The following is a 21265-nucleotide window of genomic DNA, read 5'->3' on the forward strand; positions in this document are numbered from 1 at the left end:
ATAGCTCAGCGGTAGAGTGCTTCCCTCGCACAAGTGAGACACTTTGGATTCTCAGCACTACATAAAAATAAATGAAGCAAAGGCATTGTGTCCATTTACAACTAAAAACTTATTTGCAAAAAATTAAAAAACCCTTCATCTTACAGAAGAAAAAGTAGGTCCAAATCTTCAACATGTCGGCTTAGGATCAGACTTCCTTAACAGGACTCCCATAGCACAAGAAATAAAAGCAAGAATTAATAACGGGGAGAGGCTTCCCCAGGCAGCCCTGCGCACTCCAGCGGTGGGCTCCTCCCACAGGACCAGATTCTCCAGCATCTCGGAGCAGGCCGCCAGTGAGAGCCTTCCTGCACAGAACCAAGCTTCAAGTCCCTGAACCAGGGCGTCGAGTTCCTGCCAGCAGGTTGCTTCAGGGAGGAGGACAAGGCAGCCAGGGACTTCCCCAAGCAGCCCGAGGCCGGCCCCCTCCGGCGGGAAGTGCCTTTCCAGGATAGCTTCTCAGAGCAGACCAGTGAGAGCCTTTCCACACAGAGCCAGCCACAAGTCCCCAAGCCAGTGGAGACCTCCGGCCCACAAGCAGCCTCTGGGACCATGGAAGGACAGCCAGAGACCTCTCCAGGCGGACCTGCCCCCCCCTCCCTTGCCACCCCCGCCCCCCCAGCCACAGGCTTTTTCCACAGGGCGATCCAGGATGGCGGACTAGAGGGTGACTGCATCTCCAGTCGCTCCGGAACCCAGGATTCAAGAAGGGGACGCACTGAGAGACTCAGACTAAAACAGAGCCACAGGGTGAGTGTCCCCCACCCGGTGAAGCACTGCCCGGGCAGCAGGCCGGGATTCAGGTGGCTTATTAGAGTAGGGTAGGGCAGCTAGAGTCTTCCTCAGGCAGCTCTGTGCACTCTGGCGGTAGGCTCCTCCCACAGTGCCAGATTCTCCAGCATCTCTAAGCAGGCCCCCCAGTGAGAGCCTACCTGCACAGAACCAAGCTTCAAGTCCCTGAACCAGGGCAGCGAGTTCCTGCTCGCAGGTTGCTTCAGGGACCAAGAAAGGGCAGCCAGAGACTTCCCCAAGCAGCCCACAGCCCCGCCCGCACCGGCGTGAAGCGCCTTTCCAGGCTAGCTTCTCAGAGCAGGCCCCCCAGTGAGCGCCTTTCCACACAGAGCCAGCTCCAAGTCCTGGAACCAGTAGAAGGCTAGGGGCAGCTTTCCTTAGAAGCACTGCATTATCAAGTTACTCCAAGACTTCAGGCTACTGAAGGCAGGAAGGTGATACACTGGAAATCTACAGGGACACTATAAGCCAATAGAAGAATTCTGCAATATCACAAAGTCCCACTGACATCTGACCAATATGAGAAAACAAGGGAAGAAAATGTCCCAAACAAACCTAGATACTATATCAATGAAACCCAATGACAGCACAGCAGAAGAAATGTCAGAAAGGGAGTTCACAATGTACATAATTAAAACAATCAGGGAAGCAAATGAGAAGATGAAAGAACAAATGCAGGCATTGAAGGAGGAGATGAAAGAGCAAATGCAGGCATTAAATGATCACACCAATCAACAGTTAAAGGAGCAAATACGGGAAGCAAGAGATCATTTCAATAAAGAGTTAGACATATTGAAAAAAAAAACAAACAGAAATCATTGAAATGAAGGAAACAATAAACCAAGTTAAAAACTCCATAGAAAGCATAACCAATAGGATAGAACAACTGGAAGACAGAACCTCAGACATTGAACACAAAATATTTAATCTTGAAAACAAAGTTGACCAAACAGAGAAGATGGTAAGAAATCATGAACAGCATCTACAAGAATTATGGGATATCATGAAAAGGCCAAATTTAAGAATTACTGGGATTGAGGAAGGCACAGAGAAACAAACCAAAGGAATGAACAATCTATTCAATTAAATAATATCAGAAAATTTCCCAAATCTGAAGAATGAAATGGAAAACCAGGTACAAGAGGCTTATAGGACTCCAAATATACAAAATTACAACAGACCCACACCAGGGCACATTATTATGAAAATACCTAACATACAAAATAAAGACAGAATTTTAAAGGCCATGAGAGCAAATAATCAAATTACATTCAGGGGGAAACCAATAAGAATGTCAGCAGATTTTTCAATCCAGACCCTAAAAGCTAGAAGGGCCTGGAACAATATTTACCAAGCCCTGAAAGAAAACGGATGCCAACCAAGAATCTTATACCCAGCAAACTTAATTTCAGATTTGACGATGAAATAAGATCTTTCCATGATAAACAAAAGCTAAAGGAATTTACAAAAAGAAAGCCAGCATTGCAGAACATTCTAAGCAAAATATTCCATGAGGAAGAGATGAAAACCAACGATGCAAATCAGCAACGGGATGAACTAGCATGAAGGAATAGCCAAAAAGGAGAAACCAAATCATGTCAAAAAACAAAAATGAGTCAAATGATTGGGAATACAAATCATATCACAATAATAACCCTGAATGTTAATGGCCTGAACTCATCAATCAAAAGACATAGACTGGCAGAATGGATTAAAAAGAAAAATCCAACATTTCCTGCCTGCAAGAGACTCATCTCATAGAAAGAGATACCCATAGACTAAACGTGAAAGGATGGGAAAAAACATACCATGCACACAGACACAACAAAAATCCTGCAGTATCCATCCTCATTTCAGATAATGTGGACCTCAAGCCAAAACTAGTTAGAAGGGATAAAGAAGGACATTACATACTGCTTAAGGGAAGCATAAATCAGCAAGACATAACAATCATAAATATCTATGCCCTGAACCTTGGCTCATCCATGTACATCAAACAAATCCTTCTCAATTCCAGAAATCAAATAGACCACAACACAAAAATACTAGGTGATTTTAACACACCTCTCTCACCACTGGATAGATCTTCCAAACAAAAATTGAATAAAGAAACCATAGATCTCAATAAAACAATCAACAATTTAGACTTAACCAACTTATATAGAATATACCATCCAACAAAGAACGAATACACTTTCTTCTCAGCAGCACATGGATCCTTCTCTAAAATAGACCATGTCTTATGCCACAAAGCTACTCTTAGCAAATACAAGAAGATAGAGATACTACCTTGAACTCTATCAGATCATAATGGATTGAAATTAGAAATAAATGACAGAATAAAAAACAGAAACTTCTCCGATACCTGGAGATTAAATAATATACTATTATATAATGAATGGATAACAGAAGACATCAGGAGGGAAATAAAAAAATTTTTAGAAGTAAACGAGAACAAAGACACATCATATCAAAATCTCTGGGACACTATGAAAGCAGTACTTAGAGGAAGATTTATTTCATGGGGCGCATTCAGCAAAAGAAGTAGAAATCAACAAATAAATGACTTAACACTACAGCTCAAAGCCCTAGAAAAAGAAGAGTAGACCAACACCAAAAGTACTAGAAGACAGGAAATAGTTAAAATCAGAGCCGAAATCAATGAAATAGAAACAATCGGAAAAATTAACAAAATAAATAGTTGGTTCTTTGAAAAAATATACAAAGTTGATAAACCCTTAGCCACACTAACAAAGAGAAAGAGGGAGAAAACTCAAATTACTAAAATTCGGAATGAACAAGGAAGTATCACAACAGACACGAGTGAAATACAAAACATAATTAGAAGCTATTTTGAAAATCTATACTCCAACAAAACAGAAAACCTCGAAGACATCAACAGGTTTCTAGAGACATATGAATTACCTAAACTGAACGAGGAGGACATATACAACTTAAATAAATCAATATCAAGCAATGAAATAGAAGAGGTCATCAAAAGCCTACCAACAAAGAAAAGTCCGGGACCAGATGGGTTCTCAGCCGAGTTCTACAAAACCTTTAAAGAAGAGCTCATTCCAATACTTCTCAAAGTATTCCATAATATAGAAGAGGAGGGAACCCTCCCAAACTCATTCTATGAAGCCAATGTCACCCTGATACCTAAACCAGACAGAGACACATTGAGGGAAGAAAATTTCACATCAATATGCTTAATGAACATCGACACAAAAATTCTCAACAAAGTTTTAGCAAATCACATACAAAAATATATTAAAAAGATAGTGTACCACGATCAAGTCGGTTTTATCCCAGGGATGCAAGCTTGGTGAGATAAGCCAATCTCAAAAAACTAAAGGACGAATGATCTCGCTGGTAAGCGGATGAGGACATATAAAGGGGGGTAGGAGGGGTTAGCGTTAGGGTTAGGGTTAGTTTTAGGGTTAGGGATAAGGAGGGTGGTAAGAATGGATGAAGGAAGGACTGTATAGAGGGAAAAGAGGGGTGGGAGGGGTTGGGGGAAGGGAAAAAAATAACAATGAATCAAACAATATTGCCCTATGTAAATTTATGATTTTTAATTAAAATAAATAAATAATTTTTAAAAAATTAATAACAGGGATAGATTCAAACTAAAAAGCTTTCCTCTCAGCAAAGGAAACTATCAGCAATGTGAAGAAAGAGCCTACAGAGTGGGAGAAAATCTTTGCCACTCATACTTCAGATAGAGCACTAAATTTCTAGAACACATAAAGAACTCAAAAAACTCTACACCAAGAATATAAATAACCCAATCAACAAATGGGCTAAGGATATGAACAGACACTTCACAAAGACCTACAAGCAATCAACAGATATATGAAAAAATGTTCAACTTCTCTAGTAATAAGAGAAATGCAAAAAAACTACCCTAAGATTCCATCTCACCCCAATTGGAATGGCGATTATCAAAAATACAAGCAACAATAGGTGTTGGCGAGGATGTGAGGAAAAGGTACACTCATACATTGCTGGTGGGGCTGCAAATTAGTGCAGTCACTCTGGAAAGCAATGTGGAGATTCCTTAGAAAACTTGGAATGGAACCACATTTGACCCAGCTATCTCACTCCTTGGCCTATACCCAAAGGACTTAAAATCAGCATACTAAATCAGAGATGCAGTCACATCAATGTTCATAGCTGCACAATTCACAATAGCCAGATTGTGGAACCAACCTAGATGCCCTTCAATTGATGAATGGATAAAGAAACTGTGTATATTTATACAATGGAATATTACTCAGCCATAAGGAATAATAAAATTATGGCATTTGCAGGCAAATAGATGAAATTGGAGAATATCATGCTAAGTGAGATAAGCCAATCTCAAAAAAACAAAGGACAAATGCTATCACTGATAAGTGGATGATGACACATAATGGGAGGTGGGAAGGGGACACAAATGGAGGAAGAAGAGCTTACAGAGGGAAAAGAGGGGTGGGAGGGGTTGGGGTAGGAAAAAATAACAGAATGAATCAAACACTATTACCCTATGTAAATGTATGATTACCCAAATGGTATGCCTCTACTTCATGTACAAACAGAGAAACAGATGTATTCCATTTGTTTACAATAAAAATAAATCTTAAAAAAATTAAGAAAAAAAAAAAAAAAAGAACTAGACTTTATTCAGCTTGTTATCCCTGGTGTCACAGAGCATGAATTCAATTAGACTCTCTGGCCTCAAAGGTCATTGAGCACTGTCTAAAAGTCATTAGGATTTTAATAAATAGTTGTTGAGCAGAGAAAAGGGAGGGCAAAAGGAGAAAAATAGGTAAGAGAAAATAGTTATTAAAATGACAAAAAGGAAATAGCAATCTGAGAAGTCCTCTGACATGGTGCTGCAAAAGTACAGCCTTATAAAACTGCAAGCACATTTGCCAAAGATAAGGGTCATCAGAATGAATGCTTGTCCTGGTTCCAACAGAACCGTGTTTCATATGACACTCCACCCACAGTTTATCCTACCCACAATTTGACAACAAAGACAAAGCAGGAGGGTTTTTCTTCTCTTACTTGCAGAAGTTTGTCATAATGCTCGGCAGACATCAGGAAACGTCCATCTTCAAGTTGCATCTCCCTGTTTTCCAGTAAGTTGTTCAATACAGGCAGAACATTCCTCTCCGCCTTTTCCAATCCTTCCAAAATGAGAATTCTGCCTTCTGTGGCAGCACGAACTGCACACTATTTCCAAAAAACATAAGAGCAAAATGAGAATACTAAAGCTAGCAGAGGGCCTTGGCCTAATTTTACATGTACTGCAAACTAAACTTGCATTTCTTGTTATAGGGAAAGGAAATCAGGAATGCTCGGTTCCAATCTTAATTTTTTTCTGCCATATAATCTTAAGCAAGTGATTTTACATATTTGGGCCTGTTTATTCACTCGTAAAATAAAGAGATTGAAAGAGATGATCTCTAGGGTTCCTTTCAGCATTAATATTTTAGATCATGTACCCAAAGGAATAGAAACTAAATGCTACCTATGAACCAGTAACACAATTAAACAAGGGAGCAAATTCCTTAATGAGAAGAGACAAATGAAGATAGCAATCTGCCCTACCTTTTCTGCAAGCTTCTTGTGAAGATCAAATAAACTAGGTGAGACGGTTTGAAGACAATAATGTTATAAATGAGTCATCCTCAAAATAATTCAGGTAGAACCTGATGCCTGATGCAGATTTTACAGTAGCCCACAATATAATGACTTAGCCAGTACTGTAAGTATTCCAATAAATTTAAGAAAATTAGTAATAGAGAAAAGTGAGAAACAGAAAAGACCCCCCCAAAAATGGTGAGAGACAGGAAAACTACAATACCAATAAATTACTAAAGGTATACATATATTTTGAAATTTTCCTTTAACTGGCAGGTCCTGAACAAAGTAGAATAAAAACAAAATAAGAAGTAAAACTTCTTCACAAAAAAAATCTCTGAAAATCAGCTTTAAAAAGGAAACCCTCAGTCTTGTTTCTTCTGCACATACAACAACAGACAAGAATAATGGTGCTGAATTTATATGACCACTCCTTCCTTAAAATGTTTTTTTCTTCAGCCTCATGACATTGCATGTGCTTAGAAAAAGTTTCTTTTTCCATCTGTCCATTAAATGCATATGATGTTCAGAATTATATCCTTAACCCACAGCTCTTCTTACTCTGCAAGGTCCTTCCTCAGTAATGTGAATCACAGTTCCAAACATCACTGCTATGCTAATGATTTCCCAATCTCCAGAACCCAAGTTTCAGAACCATATGGTTCTATCACACAATGGCTCCATCCAGACCCCATAAGCTCTTCAGGGTCCCTGTACAACACTGAATGCATCCTTCCCTCTTCCCGCAAATCTGCTTCTTTTCTACTTTAGATTGGAAGACCATTCACCCATGATAATACACTTGATTCCTAACATACCTCCTACATTAATCTACATGTTCTGACAATTTAACCTCCTTAATATTTCTTGAACTCATCCCTTTCTGCCACTCCCCAAGCTCAGGTCCTCCTTAACTCTCAGATCTCCTCCATAGTAGTCCAAGCTCCTTAATTTGGCAGATAAGCCTATCACACTATGGGATCTCCAATGTCATTTCCTGACATTAGTTGCTTCACATGTGGTACTTTGGTACAATGAACTACATGTGATTTTTCCCACCCATGTACATACTATATTGCTTTACTACAAAATCTGTGTTTATTTAGAGTGACCCCTTTACTCAAAATTTAATTTTCCTTTTAGTAATTACAATCAACCCATAAAAGGAGCTAAACTTGTGAAAGGGAGAAACTTACTATTTGTTTTTCTTAATAGCTGAGGAAATTTCTGGACTAGTAAAGCACTGATTTTTCAAGAATAGAGGAGAAAATAGGCACTGTTTAATCAAGCTTGCATGCTGCTTCCTTTTAATAAACTGATGAATTTTACATAGGATAATAGGCCATAGTTTATTTCAGGTGTCCATGTGCTATCATGAAAGAATAAGATTTTATGAAACCATATTAGTCTAAAGGTAATCATCCCATTTTAAGAATAACACCATTCATGGGTAATCCTTCAAATCTACCTTTACCCCATATATTTCAATTCTTTTCTGTAGCTGTATAATTTTTTAAATACATGGACAGAAATGATTTAGAAGCTCCTAAGGAACACAGAAACAAAACCGGGAATCTCATTTTGCTAGCCATATAAAGGACAAAACCATAGAAATAGTTTTTGGGACATTAAAAAATCAAACTACAGGGGCTAGGGTTGTGGTTCAGTGGTAGAATGCTTGCCTAGCATGTGTGAGGCACTGGGTTTGATCCTCAGCACCACATAAAAATAAATGAGTAAAATATAGGTATTGTGTCCATCTACAACTAAAAAAAAAATTTTTTAAATCAAAATACAAACTACTTTTTTAATAAAAACACATGTTTCAGGTAAGGTCTCAATTAAGCTTTCTTTAACAAGATTACATACTCCAAGAAAGCACAGCTCAGAATTTTAAAAAAGAAACTAATTAGGTTATCATAACCTATGGTAATATTTTAAAAAGCTAAAAATTTTTATCAATCTTTGTTATAAAATAGACTAAATACTGTATATGACTTTTTAAAATTGCATAGGTTTTAAAACACATGTTCTCTGAGATTAGAAACACCAATCAAAATTCAGTGCTTAGCCAACTGTGGGCCTGAGATAACAAAGGCTGGACAACACAGAACAACAAACTGCAGCTCTGCTTTTATTCACCTCAGGTAGACTTTGGTCTACTATTCATTGAATCTTTTCAGAATAAGCCATGAAGGGGGATCAGAAACAGGAGCCAAATATACAAAGGTATTCTTTCATCTACTCTAATGGAGAGGTTGTAACCACAAACTTGAGAAAGCAGATAGGATTGAAAAAAGGTAATACTATCTAATGACCTCTTGAAAATCTGATTCATGTTGCTTGCACCTCTTCTCCAGAGTAAAATGCATACAGATATATTTACAAAGTGGAGGTCTAGTTAAGGACATCTAGAGTTAAGGAGTCAAGAAGAGAAAAAGAAAAACACCCATTTGATAAACACCATAGAAATAACTGTAGCAAGCCAGAATCATCAATGAATGGTAAAATTAGTTCATAAAGGTATGATGAAAAGCAGATATCTTGTATAGTCTCAGAATGTCTCCCCAGGAGACACTATAAATGACAAAGTGAAAAGTGATACAACACAACAGGAACCTAACAAACATTTTAACCAAGTGAATCAAAATTAATATCACATAATGTGATATATCAATTTCACGTACTAGACTTCTAATATGATGCCCTGAGATAAACACAGCACTTCTATAGTATTCTCACTAAAACTGCATAATTTCAAATCATGAGGAAACATCAAACCCACACTGAGTGACATTCCACAAGATAATTCCCCATGAAGAGGAGAAGGAAGAGCCCTACTCCAAAAACTAAGTAAGGGGCAATGTGAATGGTACAGGCTAGTGTTTAAATGATTCAAAGATATAGATAACGTTCAAATGATGAGGAGGTGTCAGGGTCTTAAGCCCCCTTGCTCTTCTCGGCCAGTAGCAAGGGAAGGGGACACTCCCCAACAAGGTCAGACCGGGATAGATAGGGCCGACTGACTGCCTGCTCCCAGCCCTCAAGGCGGAGGACAATCAGAGGCATCAGGGAGACCAGTCACAGCAGGAACTCGTTTATTGAGGAAGTCACACAGCTTTTATGTAGGGTGGGGCTAGGCGGGAACCAATCAGCTTAAACGTCAGCAAGGCAGGGGGGGGGGGGTGTTCACGCAGGTGAGAGTCCCATAGGACTATATGGCAAGCACGAGATGATCACGTTTGTGGAACTGTTGTTACCAATTCCTGACAGTGGTCTATTTATCGTCATTAACCTTTGAAACCGCCTTTGAGGCCTTGATCTTGCTCCCTCGACAGGGAGTAAGGAGTCAGCCTGAGTTAGTTAACCTGTCATTAGTCCCAACAAGGAGGAGGAGACAACAGAGGAGCAGAGAGAGAAAACAGGTAATGACTGAAATAAAACTAAGAATGTTTGCTACTTGATATTGGATCAAATCATCTATAAGGTCTCTTTTAGCAATAAGATCCATGAGTACAGAACTTACCTCATCATTACTAAGAATATCTTAAAAATTAAAACAATAAATCTCCCCAACCTTTCTTTCTTATAAACAAAACATTGTTGGGAATAATGCCACGTTAACTAACAGGCTGACTCCTTACTTCCTGGCAGGTGAGCAAGATCAAGGCCTCAAAGGCGGTTTCAAAAGTTAATGACGATAAATCGGACCACCATCAGGGACTGGTTAACAACAGTTCCGTAAACGTGATCAGCTCGTGCTTGCCATATAGTCCTATGGGACTCTCGCCTGCGTGAACCCCCCATGCCTTGCTGACCTTTAAGCTGATTGGTTCCCGCCTAGCCTTCACCCTATATAAAAGCTATGTGACTTCCTCAATAAACGAGTTCCTGCTGTGACTGGTCTCCCTGATTCGTCTGATTGTCCTCCCCCCTGAGGGCGGTCAGTCGGCCCTACCTATCCCAGTCTGGCCTTGTTGGGGAGTGCTCCCTTCCCGCTGATCAAGAAGAGCAAAGGGGCTAAAGACCCCAACAAAATTCTTAATTTTGCATACAATTTTAGTCACAATGAGAATGGATGTTTTATAACCCAACTGGATCCAAAGATGAAAATATAAAAAGAATTACAAACTCATAAGAATGGTAAACTTTTAGGGTCAAAAAAGGGGAAAATGATAAGCAAAGAATCACCAAATAATTTTTAACTTTCTTCCCGATTTGCCCTTTGTTTGCATGGTTGGAGACCCAGAACATGTGTAAATTAAAATTTTTAAATGTAGGCAGGAAAACTGGCCAAAAGGAGAAAACCTTAAGCAGATGTTCTTTGGTAACAAAATTTGAAACACTCAATTCATAAAACTAATACCATTTATTTACTACTTTAGTATCAACTTGCTTCCTAATTCTTCCTTATAATATAATCTATAAAATTACACTAAATGCTTTAATCGGTACTGCCAAACTTTATTAATATAATCTGATTGCTTTTGCAAAGAAGAAAGTAAAATTTAAAAATAAGTAACTGACTAAAGCAAATGCAAAATACATATGTATTCTACTATATCAAAATTATTATGCCACTCATAATAAATCTCAACATAACTGGAGAGAAAAAAATTGTTATTCCTGACAGAGGCCCAAGGAACTTACCCTCCCTGCACTAATGCCCCCTTCACCCTCTATTTGTTCAGCACTTAAGAGTAAAGGCTCAACAGGGAACTTTCCCTGTTCTCTCACATCCTAGCAGGATTCCTAAGTCTTCAAAGGATAAGAACCCTATGTTTTAGGCACACCGTTACAAAACTAGCTCACAGCAGGCTATTAACATTTATGGAATAAAAATGCAGCCACTCAGTTAAAAGATGTTGTTATGTAAGTTTAGAAAGAATTTTTATATGAAGGATGACAGTTATCTATGCCTACACTTGTTACAAGAACAAAATAAAATAAGCTTACGCATGAAAGACTTAGTCAAGATATTTTGAAAATTTTTCTATATAGATTGCTCAGTAATAGTAGTAAAAGTTTTCTGAAATCTTAAAAGAAAGTAAAAGGAGCAATGTACACACATTTTTATGTGGAATAACTAGCTGTGATAGCTCCTCAAAATAGAAATTAGGCCAATTTTAAGGATACTTTTTGTTGTTCAAACCATAGAACTTCTAGAGACCTAATTTTCAAATAAAAAGCAGAAAAAAATACAGTAAGATCTTTTTAGCCCAGTCATCTCATCTCATATCATCTTTAACAACTCAACACAAGTACATGACCTAAAATCAAAAACTATCTAGGCCCCTATTCTAGATTTGCTTCTGTTTTGATATAAGACCTTAGGCAAACAATTAATCTGAATGTCTGTGTCCTCATTTTTACTAAATGAAAATATCCTCAAGAGGCATTGTACAACTTCTGAATCAGAGTATACTAGAAAAAATTTAAAGTTGCTGAATCTATTAAAATGTAAGTTATTATTAATGTAGCTATTATTTCACGAAAACTGATCCCAAATTCATATGTAAAAGTACTAAGGAAGACAAAGAAAAAAAAATTTTTTTAATTACATTTTAAGTTCCTTATTTTAAAATATCAGAATAGAGTAAGATTGAGCAATAATTTGAATGTGTTCCCAAAGATCATATGTTAGAAATTTAATCCCAATCATAATAGTATTAAGAGGTAAAACTTAAGAGGTAATTAGGTCATAAGGGTTCTATCCTCATGAATAGCTTTGTCATTATCTTGGCAGAAGCTTACTTATTTTGAGAGTGGGTTCCTGATAAACGGATGAGTTTGCCCTGTCTCTCCTCTTCTGTCTCTCTCGCCCTCCCTTCTTCTTCCCCATTCTTCCTCCTCTCCCTCACCCTGCTCCATACTCATTTACTCTTCTACCCTTCAGCCATAGGATAAGACAACAAGGAAGTTCTCCCTAGACACACACTTGACCTTGGACTTCTGAGCCTCCAGAAGTGTGAGACAATACATTTCTGTTCATTATACATTACCCAATCTCAGGTATTTGTGATAGCAACACAGGAGACTACAGAGTTGTTCCACCACTTACTTGCTATCCAAGATTTAGCTTAGTCACTTTATCACCCTAAGCCTCCATTTGTTTCTAAAGCTAGGTTCATTGTAGTGCTCATCTCACAGACTGTGTTGAAGATTGAATAACTTCAGGCATATGGTAAACTGTCAAAAAAACTAACAACTCAATGGAATACTATCCTGTCATTTTCTGAAACATTATGTTAAGTGAAATAAGACAAGCACAGAAAGACAACTATTGCAAGACCTCACTTATATGTGGAATCTAAAAAAGTTGTTCTCATAGAAATCAAGAGTCAAATGGTGGTTACCAGTGTCTAGGGAGACTACTTAGGAGGAAGGGATGGGAAAAGGTTGATAAGAAATACTATATCACAGTTAGAAGCAAGTTCTAGTGTACAGTTGCACTATAGGTAACAGTGATGTAAGTACACATTTCAAAAAGCCTGAAGAAAGGATTCTGAATGTTTTCATATAAAGAAGTACATGGGATTTTATTTGTTCTATTTGTGGTTGTATATCTGGGGCATAAAACAAGACTGTGCAAACAATGGGCACCATTAGTATTTGTTTACCAAACAGAATTCTTCCTTTAAAAATATAGGACAACCCAACAAAGTTAGGGACAGTTTGCAGCAGGAATGTCTCCCAGTACAATATTAGTCGGCTCATGTATAAAACCTATACCCTTAGCCTCATTAGAATTATGACCCAATCAAACAAGCTAATTGACCAATTTTTGCAAATATAAATAACATTTCATTTTGCCTTGATTATAACATCTGACCCAAATAAACTGTGAATACATAATTATATGGCATTGACATGTGGTTGTAGTTGTCATTTATTTAAAAAAAAAAAGAACAATCTAATTTTCATAAATATTACCATAATTGTCACTGGTTATTATAGTGATCCATGTGATCATTATGATCACAATCACTTTTTTAGGGAATAGCATAAATGGTAGAAAGAACCTGAGGTTTGGAATTTTACAGAGCTGGTTCAAATCCCACTTATGCTATTTTTCTGACCATGACCATATAAGCTTCAGTTACTTCATCTATTAAATGGGGAAGTCATGTTTTTGTGGATTAAATGCAATAATATAAAGCACCTAGCATGACATACATCTTCTCCAATAAAGTTTCCTTTTCATCCCCTTGATTTTTTTAGAGTTATATAAATCTGCCAAACAGTTAACACTAATAAGTAGATATAGTTGTTCTATGATAGTAACAAAATAAGAAGCAAGGCCTGAGCTCTGTCTAACACAGAGGTCAAAATAAATAGAAAGAGTTCTTCCCCAATTGGCTAAGAGATAATTAAAACACACAACAGTGCAGTTGCAACTGGTCTGGTCCAAGTACAAGATGTTTTCCAAATTCCAAATACTTAATTCATGAATGAACTTCTGAAATCCAACTTTGAAATTTCAACACTGGTTACATGGAAAAAGTGGCTTCAGCATCCACAAAGGAGGTGGAGTTTACAAGTAATTACAAGTAATGCTTCTGCTTATTTGCTTAAGTAAATAAATGGCATTTAGACAAGATAAAAACTTTATTCTCAGATGATGGCATCATATTATTCAAAAAAGAGTTGCTTTTGATAATATGTAACATTTAAGCCATGTGGTATTTTTTTAAAGTCTTAGGGGGGTTATTAATAATGAAAGAATTCAGAATAATCTGAAATAAAATATATTAAAATAAAACTACTTAATGTGCATTTTTATACTTCATATTAAATATGTACATTTACATATTACCAAATTGCACAAGATTCCAATGTAAAAAGCACTTCTGGCTTAGGAAAAGTTAAAGAAAATCATTCACACTTTTCCATCCATGCCTTCTACTCCCCAAAATATCCTGGAGATAAAGAATATCTCCACTCTGCCAGGCAGAAAATTGAAAGTAATGTATTCATAGTATAGGTAAGTTGTGTTGTTTATACTTCAGTAATAAAATAAATTACATATTTATTTAAAAGTCTTCTTTTTCTAACTCTCTGGGATTACATGAAATTAAACAGAACATGACAATATCAACAAATTAACAAAAAAAGATAAAGACAGTAATAGATTTTTAGTTTAGAATAAGTCAGGATTTTTTCAGGTTAGTTTATCTTCTAGGGCAAATTAAAGTTCATGTGATGGCAAAATTTCTAGGTTAGTCTGCTTATTTCTCCTTGGGTGTCATAATAACACTAATAAATGTTCATATTTTCATTCTTTAACCAATTCATATTTTTAAAAGCTTATCTTATAAACTGCATAGCAAAGGAATTCCACAAAAAGTAATAAAAGTATCTTCATAACAAGTGGATGTTATGGCAAATATTTATATAGATGAGAAGATGTAACTTACATTTTTTTGATAGGCTGTAACTTCTTTTATCAGTATGTCTCTTCCTCCCACATCACTCCATTTACTAACATCTTATACAAGCAATAGCCAATAAGTATTTTAAAAGATACAGCCTGCTTAATAATTTTCAATACAAATTAAAGTCCATCAATTTGGCAAAGTATATAGATACACTAGATACACTCAGTAGTGATGAGAGTTCATGAGACAATCACTCAAAGGCATGGGTCAGAGTGTGACTGGAACACCCTTTTTAGAAAGAGATTTAACAATAGACTCTTAAAACTGTCTAGATCTTTTGATTAGTAATAATACCTCTAGGATTTCAGTCAAAAAATTTCATCAGGGCTAAGCTAGGTGGCACACACCTGTAATCCCAGCAGCTGAGGCAGGAGGATCATAAGTTCAAAGCCAGTCTCAGCAACAGGGAGGCAGGCACTAAGAAACTCAGTGAGACTCTGTCACTCACTAAATAAAATACGAAATAGGGCTGGGTATGTGGCTTAGTGGTCGAGTGCCCCTGAGTTCAATCCCTGGTACCCCCCCCCACAAAAAAAAATCATCAGAGATAATAACAAGATACAAGTACAATGATATTCATCAAATGTTATTCATAATAGTGAAAGAACCTGCATGACTAACAATGTGGAAAGGTAAACAAAATGGAAATGTTAAACAACATCATTGTATTTGATGATATATTATACTGACATGAAAAATCATATTTTAATAAATAGCTTATGTCACAGGGAGATGCTCCTGATAAAAATGTCAAGTACCAAAAAACTTCTAAAGTATATACATGCTATACCATTTTTGTAAAGATTATTCATGACACTTGATTAAAGAGATATGCATACAGGCAAAAATATAGAAAAACATTCAAACTTTTGGTCTTTGAGAAGAAATAACAAGTAATTTTAAAAGTCTACCCTATGCTAGTTGCCATTTTTCCTACTATACTATCTCTTTATTTTCTTTGTTTTTCCCCCTAAAATATAAGCTCTATAATGGCAGAAATTTTTGTTTTTGTTCACTGCAGCTAGATAGTACCTGGAACATATCATTCAATACATATAATTACATGCACAAATATAATAAATATGTATGACTTTCATAATCAGAAAAATAAGTTTACTTTGAAAAATACAAATTCCCATTCCTTATTTTTATTAACCTAATTCACAACTTCAAAGATAGCAATTAAGTTCAATTTCTCACTTTCTCATCAACTATCCTTAGTATTGCCTGAGAATGAGTATAGAGATCAATGGCCATGAACTCTAACTCAGGATCTGAAAGTTTTTGCAAGGTTTCCAGCTGAAACACCCATTCTTGATAATGTGGACATCAGTCATAGGCACATATAATGCTAACCACACTGGAAATCCCAGACTTTCTTTCAATACCCACCTAACAGCCGCAGACATTTTTTCATCTATGTTGACCCACCTACGTTATTAGGCATCACCTGATGGTGAATAAAGATAGTGACTCGCTGGTCCAGACATCAAATTCAATGGTTAAAAATACTAAAGACAGCTGGGGTTGTACACATAAAAATTCACTATAGGTTTGGAAAGTTAGATAGAAAATTACTAGTAATATCTGTTACATATTGGCATTTATAAGTAATGTGCATAAGCATAAACAGTTCTCAAATGAAGTAAATTCATTTATGATTCATTCACAAAATGGCTTTTTAATTGTGGAAAATTTGAACTTCTCAGGTTTTCCCAAATGATGATGCTAAATTTGACCACCATCATTTGAAGTGATGACTGTCAAATCTCTCCATTTTAAGTATTTTTTCTTTTTTAATTGATAAGTAATTCATGAGACTATGTGAATATCTAATTCCCCCAAAACTTTCTAACCTGTGTTTTTTTTTTTAATCATATTCTTAATTACAAAGTAAGAGCCTTCCCATGGTAAAGCTTTAGATTTAAAGAACCATGAAAATCCCTTCTCTATCCCACTTCAGACTCCAAGTCACACTCCTGCAACACATTTTATGTATGCTCTGTTAACTGCTTCTTGTGCATCCTTCTGGAAGTTTTCAAAGTATACACAAATGTATAAGGATTTCTTTTCTTCCTTTTATCACAAATGGTATCACACTATATATGTGGTCTTACAACTTTATTTTTTTCATTTACTGTATACTGGACTCTTTTATAGATTCAGCTCATTCTTTTCAATGGCTACAGAGTATTCTCTGTTGTTAGTCTATTAAATATACATCATTTATGTTGTTAGTCTCTTAAATATACATCATTACTGTTTTCACCTACAGTTTTATGTGATTACAAATAGTGCTACAATAAACATCCTTATATAGGTGTGTGTGTTTTGTAATACATTTGGAAGAAAGATGGCTAGAAATGCTAGATCCAAATATGTGCACATTGTTTTCTTTTGATATACTGTCAAATTCTCTTTTAAAACTGCATTGATTTCTGTTGCCATCAACAGCAATGATGCTTCTTCATTCCTTATACCTTATCAACACCGAACATTAGTGAATTCTTTCTCTTTCCCAATTTCAGAAGTGAAAGTAAAATAGAAGCATATTAGTGTTTATTTTTATAAACAAAAAGGTCAAGCATCTTTCCATGAATTTACTGTACATTTGAAATAATTTCTCTATAAATTAATTATTTAAAGTCTCTACACTACTTTCTATAAGGTATTCCTAGAACAACATTTATTAATTTAAGCAATATATTTGAGAAATGTTTAACTGGCATCATTACAGCATTAGAATATTATAAAATATTATAATTATAATAGAATATATTATTTTGGTTGGCAATCTATACCTAAGGCACCCCCTCAAGAAAAGCTAAAGTCATGGCAGTAAATATTTAATCTCATTCCCTTTAATACACCTTTACCCAATTGACCTTCAGATTGAAAAAGCACTTTAAAAATATGCTAGAGAATTTCCTATATTAAAGTCTACTTAATTCTTGTTTTTAGAAAATCATATATTTATAGGCAAGCACTTGGAAACAATTGAAAATTTAAAAACTGGCGTGTTGCCAGGTATGGTGGTGCACACCTGTAATCCCAGTGGTCCAATGGGTAAGAAAGGAGGATCCCAAATTCAAAGCCAGCCTCAGCAACTTAGCAAGGTCCTAAGAAACTTAGTGAGACTCTGTCTCAAAACAAAAAATAAAAAAGAGTTGGGGATGTGGCTTGAGTGGTTGAGTACCTCTAGATTGAATTCCCAGTACCAAAGGGTAAAAAACAAAAAGATAAAGAAATCAGCATGTTGATCATTAGTTGACAATTTGAAACAATTAATTTCATCCAGTGTTTCTCATTTAGTACTAAATCAATGAGACATTTCCAAGAATGGGAAAACCAAAAATCTAAATTAAATCTGTCTAGAGAAAGCACAGTATATCTATCTTTAACTGTTATATAAGCCACTCTCTTTCTACTTTAAAAATCAATTTCATATAGTCCTGGAGTAACCAATCACAGGCTGGAATAGGATAAGAACTTGCCTGATCAATGTAAAAAGCTGTGCCTGCTCGGATCTCTCTTCGCTGTTTGAGATCAGTTTCAGTGGTGTCCCTTGACAAGGCAATGTATTCAACCTCCCGTTTGGTCAGCTCCTGTAGAATAGAGAAGTAAGTTATTCCACAACTGAAATCAAACTACCAGAAAACGATTTGGAGCAACTTATTTCACAATGACAATGACTTAGAGAAGAATATTTAAATGAAATTCTGGATGAAAATCTTTTAAGTTTCAGCTTTGAGAAAAATATAATAAATTGAATACTAATCAAAATGCATGTATCTCCTTAGTGCTGCATTTCTACTACACTCAGTCCTACTACTAGACCAATAATTGATCAAAATTAAATCTTGGAAACTTTAATTTCTTCCATAGCATTCTTTTCAAATATCATGAATAATAATTTGGCAATATTCCTACTTGGCTTTCCCACAAACAATAACAATTACTGTTATCAAGTAATTAAGTATTACATTTAGTACATTAACAAGTAATGTTTGTCTAATTTTAAAAGTGATTTGAATTATTTCATTCCATTGAACAATGTTTGCCAAATATACATAATAAGTTAGGTACTTTATCAAGCGTAAAAGTGAGGTAAATGTCAAATCAGGTCAACAGAGAACAGACACATATGCACAGCTGAAGGAAATGAAAAAAGAAGGAGGAAAAAGAGGAGGGGCAAAAAGAGAAAAAAGATTCACAAAAAAGATCACATGATTTGAAGGGTAAACCATCCAGAATACATTTCCTTGAAAATAATTTATCCATTCAAAGTCATTTTGTCTGATAAGCAACAAACACCAAGATTTAAAAAAAAAAAAAAAGCCTAGCATTATCCTTGTTATCAATGTTGAATTAAGAACAATGACATTCTCTAAGTCTTTATTGAACAGGGAAAACAAATTAAATTTACCAGAAAATAGAGGAAAAAGTTGAATGAGCAAGCCACTGATGGCAAAAAGGGTTACTACCACAGAAGAGAACTTTTTCTCCCCACCCTGTCTCTATGTTACATTAATAAAAAATACTTCATTATTTTCATTCCATTTTTTAAAGTGTGCTTGTTCCTGTGTTGCTATGACTTTACGTATGTATGGAAAAGAGAAAACATTTTTAAATAGAGGATACATACAGCACAGTGAAGAATATGTGGTCATACCAAACAATGTTTTCCTAAATACAAATGAATTGTCTGTGAGAGCCAATTTTGGAGGAAAAGTAGCAGTTTCTCTTTTTAGCAGATAACCTCCTTCCTGCTTCTGGAACACATCACTACTACCTTCATATCTGCTTCTTTCATTGGCTGAATGTGATCTCCCTCACTGAAAACCCTGTCATTCACAATGGTTGACAAGGCTATGTATGCCTCTGATTGTTAAATTGCACCACAGTTAAACCTTGAACTGCCACACTGAGGACAATGTTATCATTATCCTCAATCTTAACAACTTCCCCACAAGCACTAGAGTCTCTTCAGGTGCTGCTTCATGACAGTAGACCAAGCAAGCCTACAAACAGTACCAGAAGAGGTAGCAGAGCTCTGCTGACTTTCTGTTTGGGGGTTTTTTGTTTTGTTTTTTGTTTGTTTGTTTTTAAGTCTATAAAACTTGTATGAGTTAAATATCACATAAAAACAACTATCAACTTATTTCTCTTTGGTTCTTTAGGCTTGTCCCCAGATTGCTGCCTCTGAAGACATTATCTTCTCTGGGCATGACAAAATAAAGGCTCTTATACCTACTGAAAATAGTACTCACTGCAGTTTGCAAAGTGGTGTAAGCTAGTATTGAATATTCGAATGTGTATTTCCATATCATATGGCTGCCTCAACTCTATTTCACAATTTAAGGTTTGGTTGTGGTTGCTTTTAAACATACAGGTTTTACACTTACAGACTTATGTTGCATTTTTGAATCAACAAACCCCCTAGAATCTCCTAGTCCCTCTCATTCCACAATCCCAACAAGCTTCAAAGCCTCACCGGAACCAAAATCTCAATGAGATAGTCTTTGAAAAAAGCAAGGGAGAGAGTGTACATCTAAAAATTAGAGGTTCTAGACCTGGGATTCCTAGTAGCTGATCCCCTATTCTTAGACCAAACAATTTTGCCATGAGTGTTAATAAAAAGATGATGGGAGCTGTAGCTCAGTGGTACAGCACTTTCCTAGCATATGTGAAGCACCGAGTTCAGTCCTCAGCACATATTAAAAAATAAAATAAAATAAAGGTATAAAAAAACACAGTAACATTATAAAAAAAAAAAGAGAAAGAGATGATAAAGCTATATGGCATGTTACTCCTCACACACTGGATCTACAGATAAGATACAAAAGGTATAGGTTAGTGGAAGTTAGGTTCTGACTTGTCCTCTGTATGGGGATTGAACTCAGAAGTCCTTTACCACTGAGCTACACCTCAAGTCTTTTTTATACTTTGAGACAAGGTCTCTTTAATTTGCCTACCTCAAACATGCAATCCTCCCAAACAGCTGGGATTACAGGTATGCACCACTGTTGCCCAGCTTTGTATTTTTATGTATTTTTATCATCCCTTCCTCACATGCTTTTTGATGTGCCAAAGTAAATTCACCACTGAAATAAAATTTAGTATATGTTGTAGATTTCAATAGCATAGAAACCAACTGTTTAATACCAAATAACACAAGGAAGCTTTAAACAAGGTTTTTCCAGTCATCCTAAAAACTATCTTTAGAGCACAACTTTTTCCTTGATTCAGTACAGCAATGCCTACTAACATTGACAACTTTAAAACTTTACTTGGGTTGAGATTTAAACATTGCAATTCTACTAAGATTATCAAAGAACCTCTAGCATATAAGAGGATAACAT

The 21265-nt window shown here is 36.0% G+C and overlaps 1 protein-coding gene across 2 annotated transcripts in view; it reads right to left on the bottom strand.

Annotated features, from left to right (window-relative positions):
- Positions 1-21265, bottom strand: part of VWA8 (von Willebrand factor A domain containing 8) — a 718869-nt gene that overhangs the window by 644590 nt on the left and 53014 nt on the right. For both annotated transcript variants that reach the window (XM_079136497.1, XM_079136496.1), the window contains exons 4-5: positions 18398-18508; positions 5887-6054 (exon numbers count right to left, since the gene is read on the bottom strand). In XM_079136497.1, the coding sequence (XP_078992623.1) occupies positions 5887-6054; positions 18398-18508 (279 nt within the window). The remainder of the gene's footprint in view (positions 1-5886; positions 6055-18397; positions 18509-21265) is intronic.

The sequence above is a fragment of the Sciurus vulgaris genome, assembly GCF_902686455.1.
Source record: "Sciurus vulgaris genome assembly, chromosome: 4".
Lineage (NCBI taxonomy): Eukaryota > Metazoa > Chordata > Mammalia > Rodentia > Sciuridae > Sciurus > Sciurus vulgaris.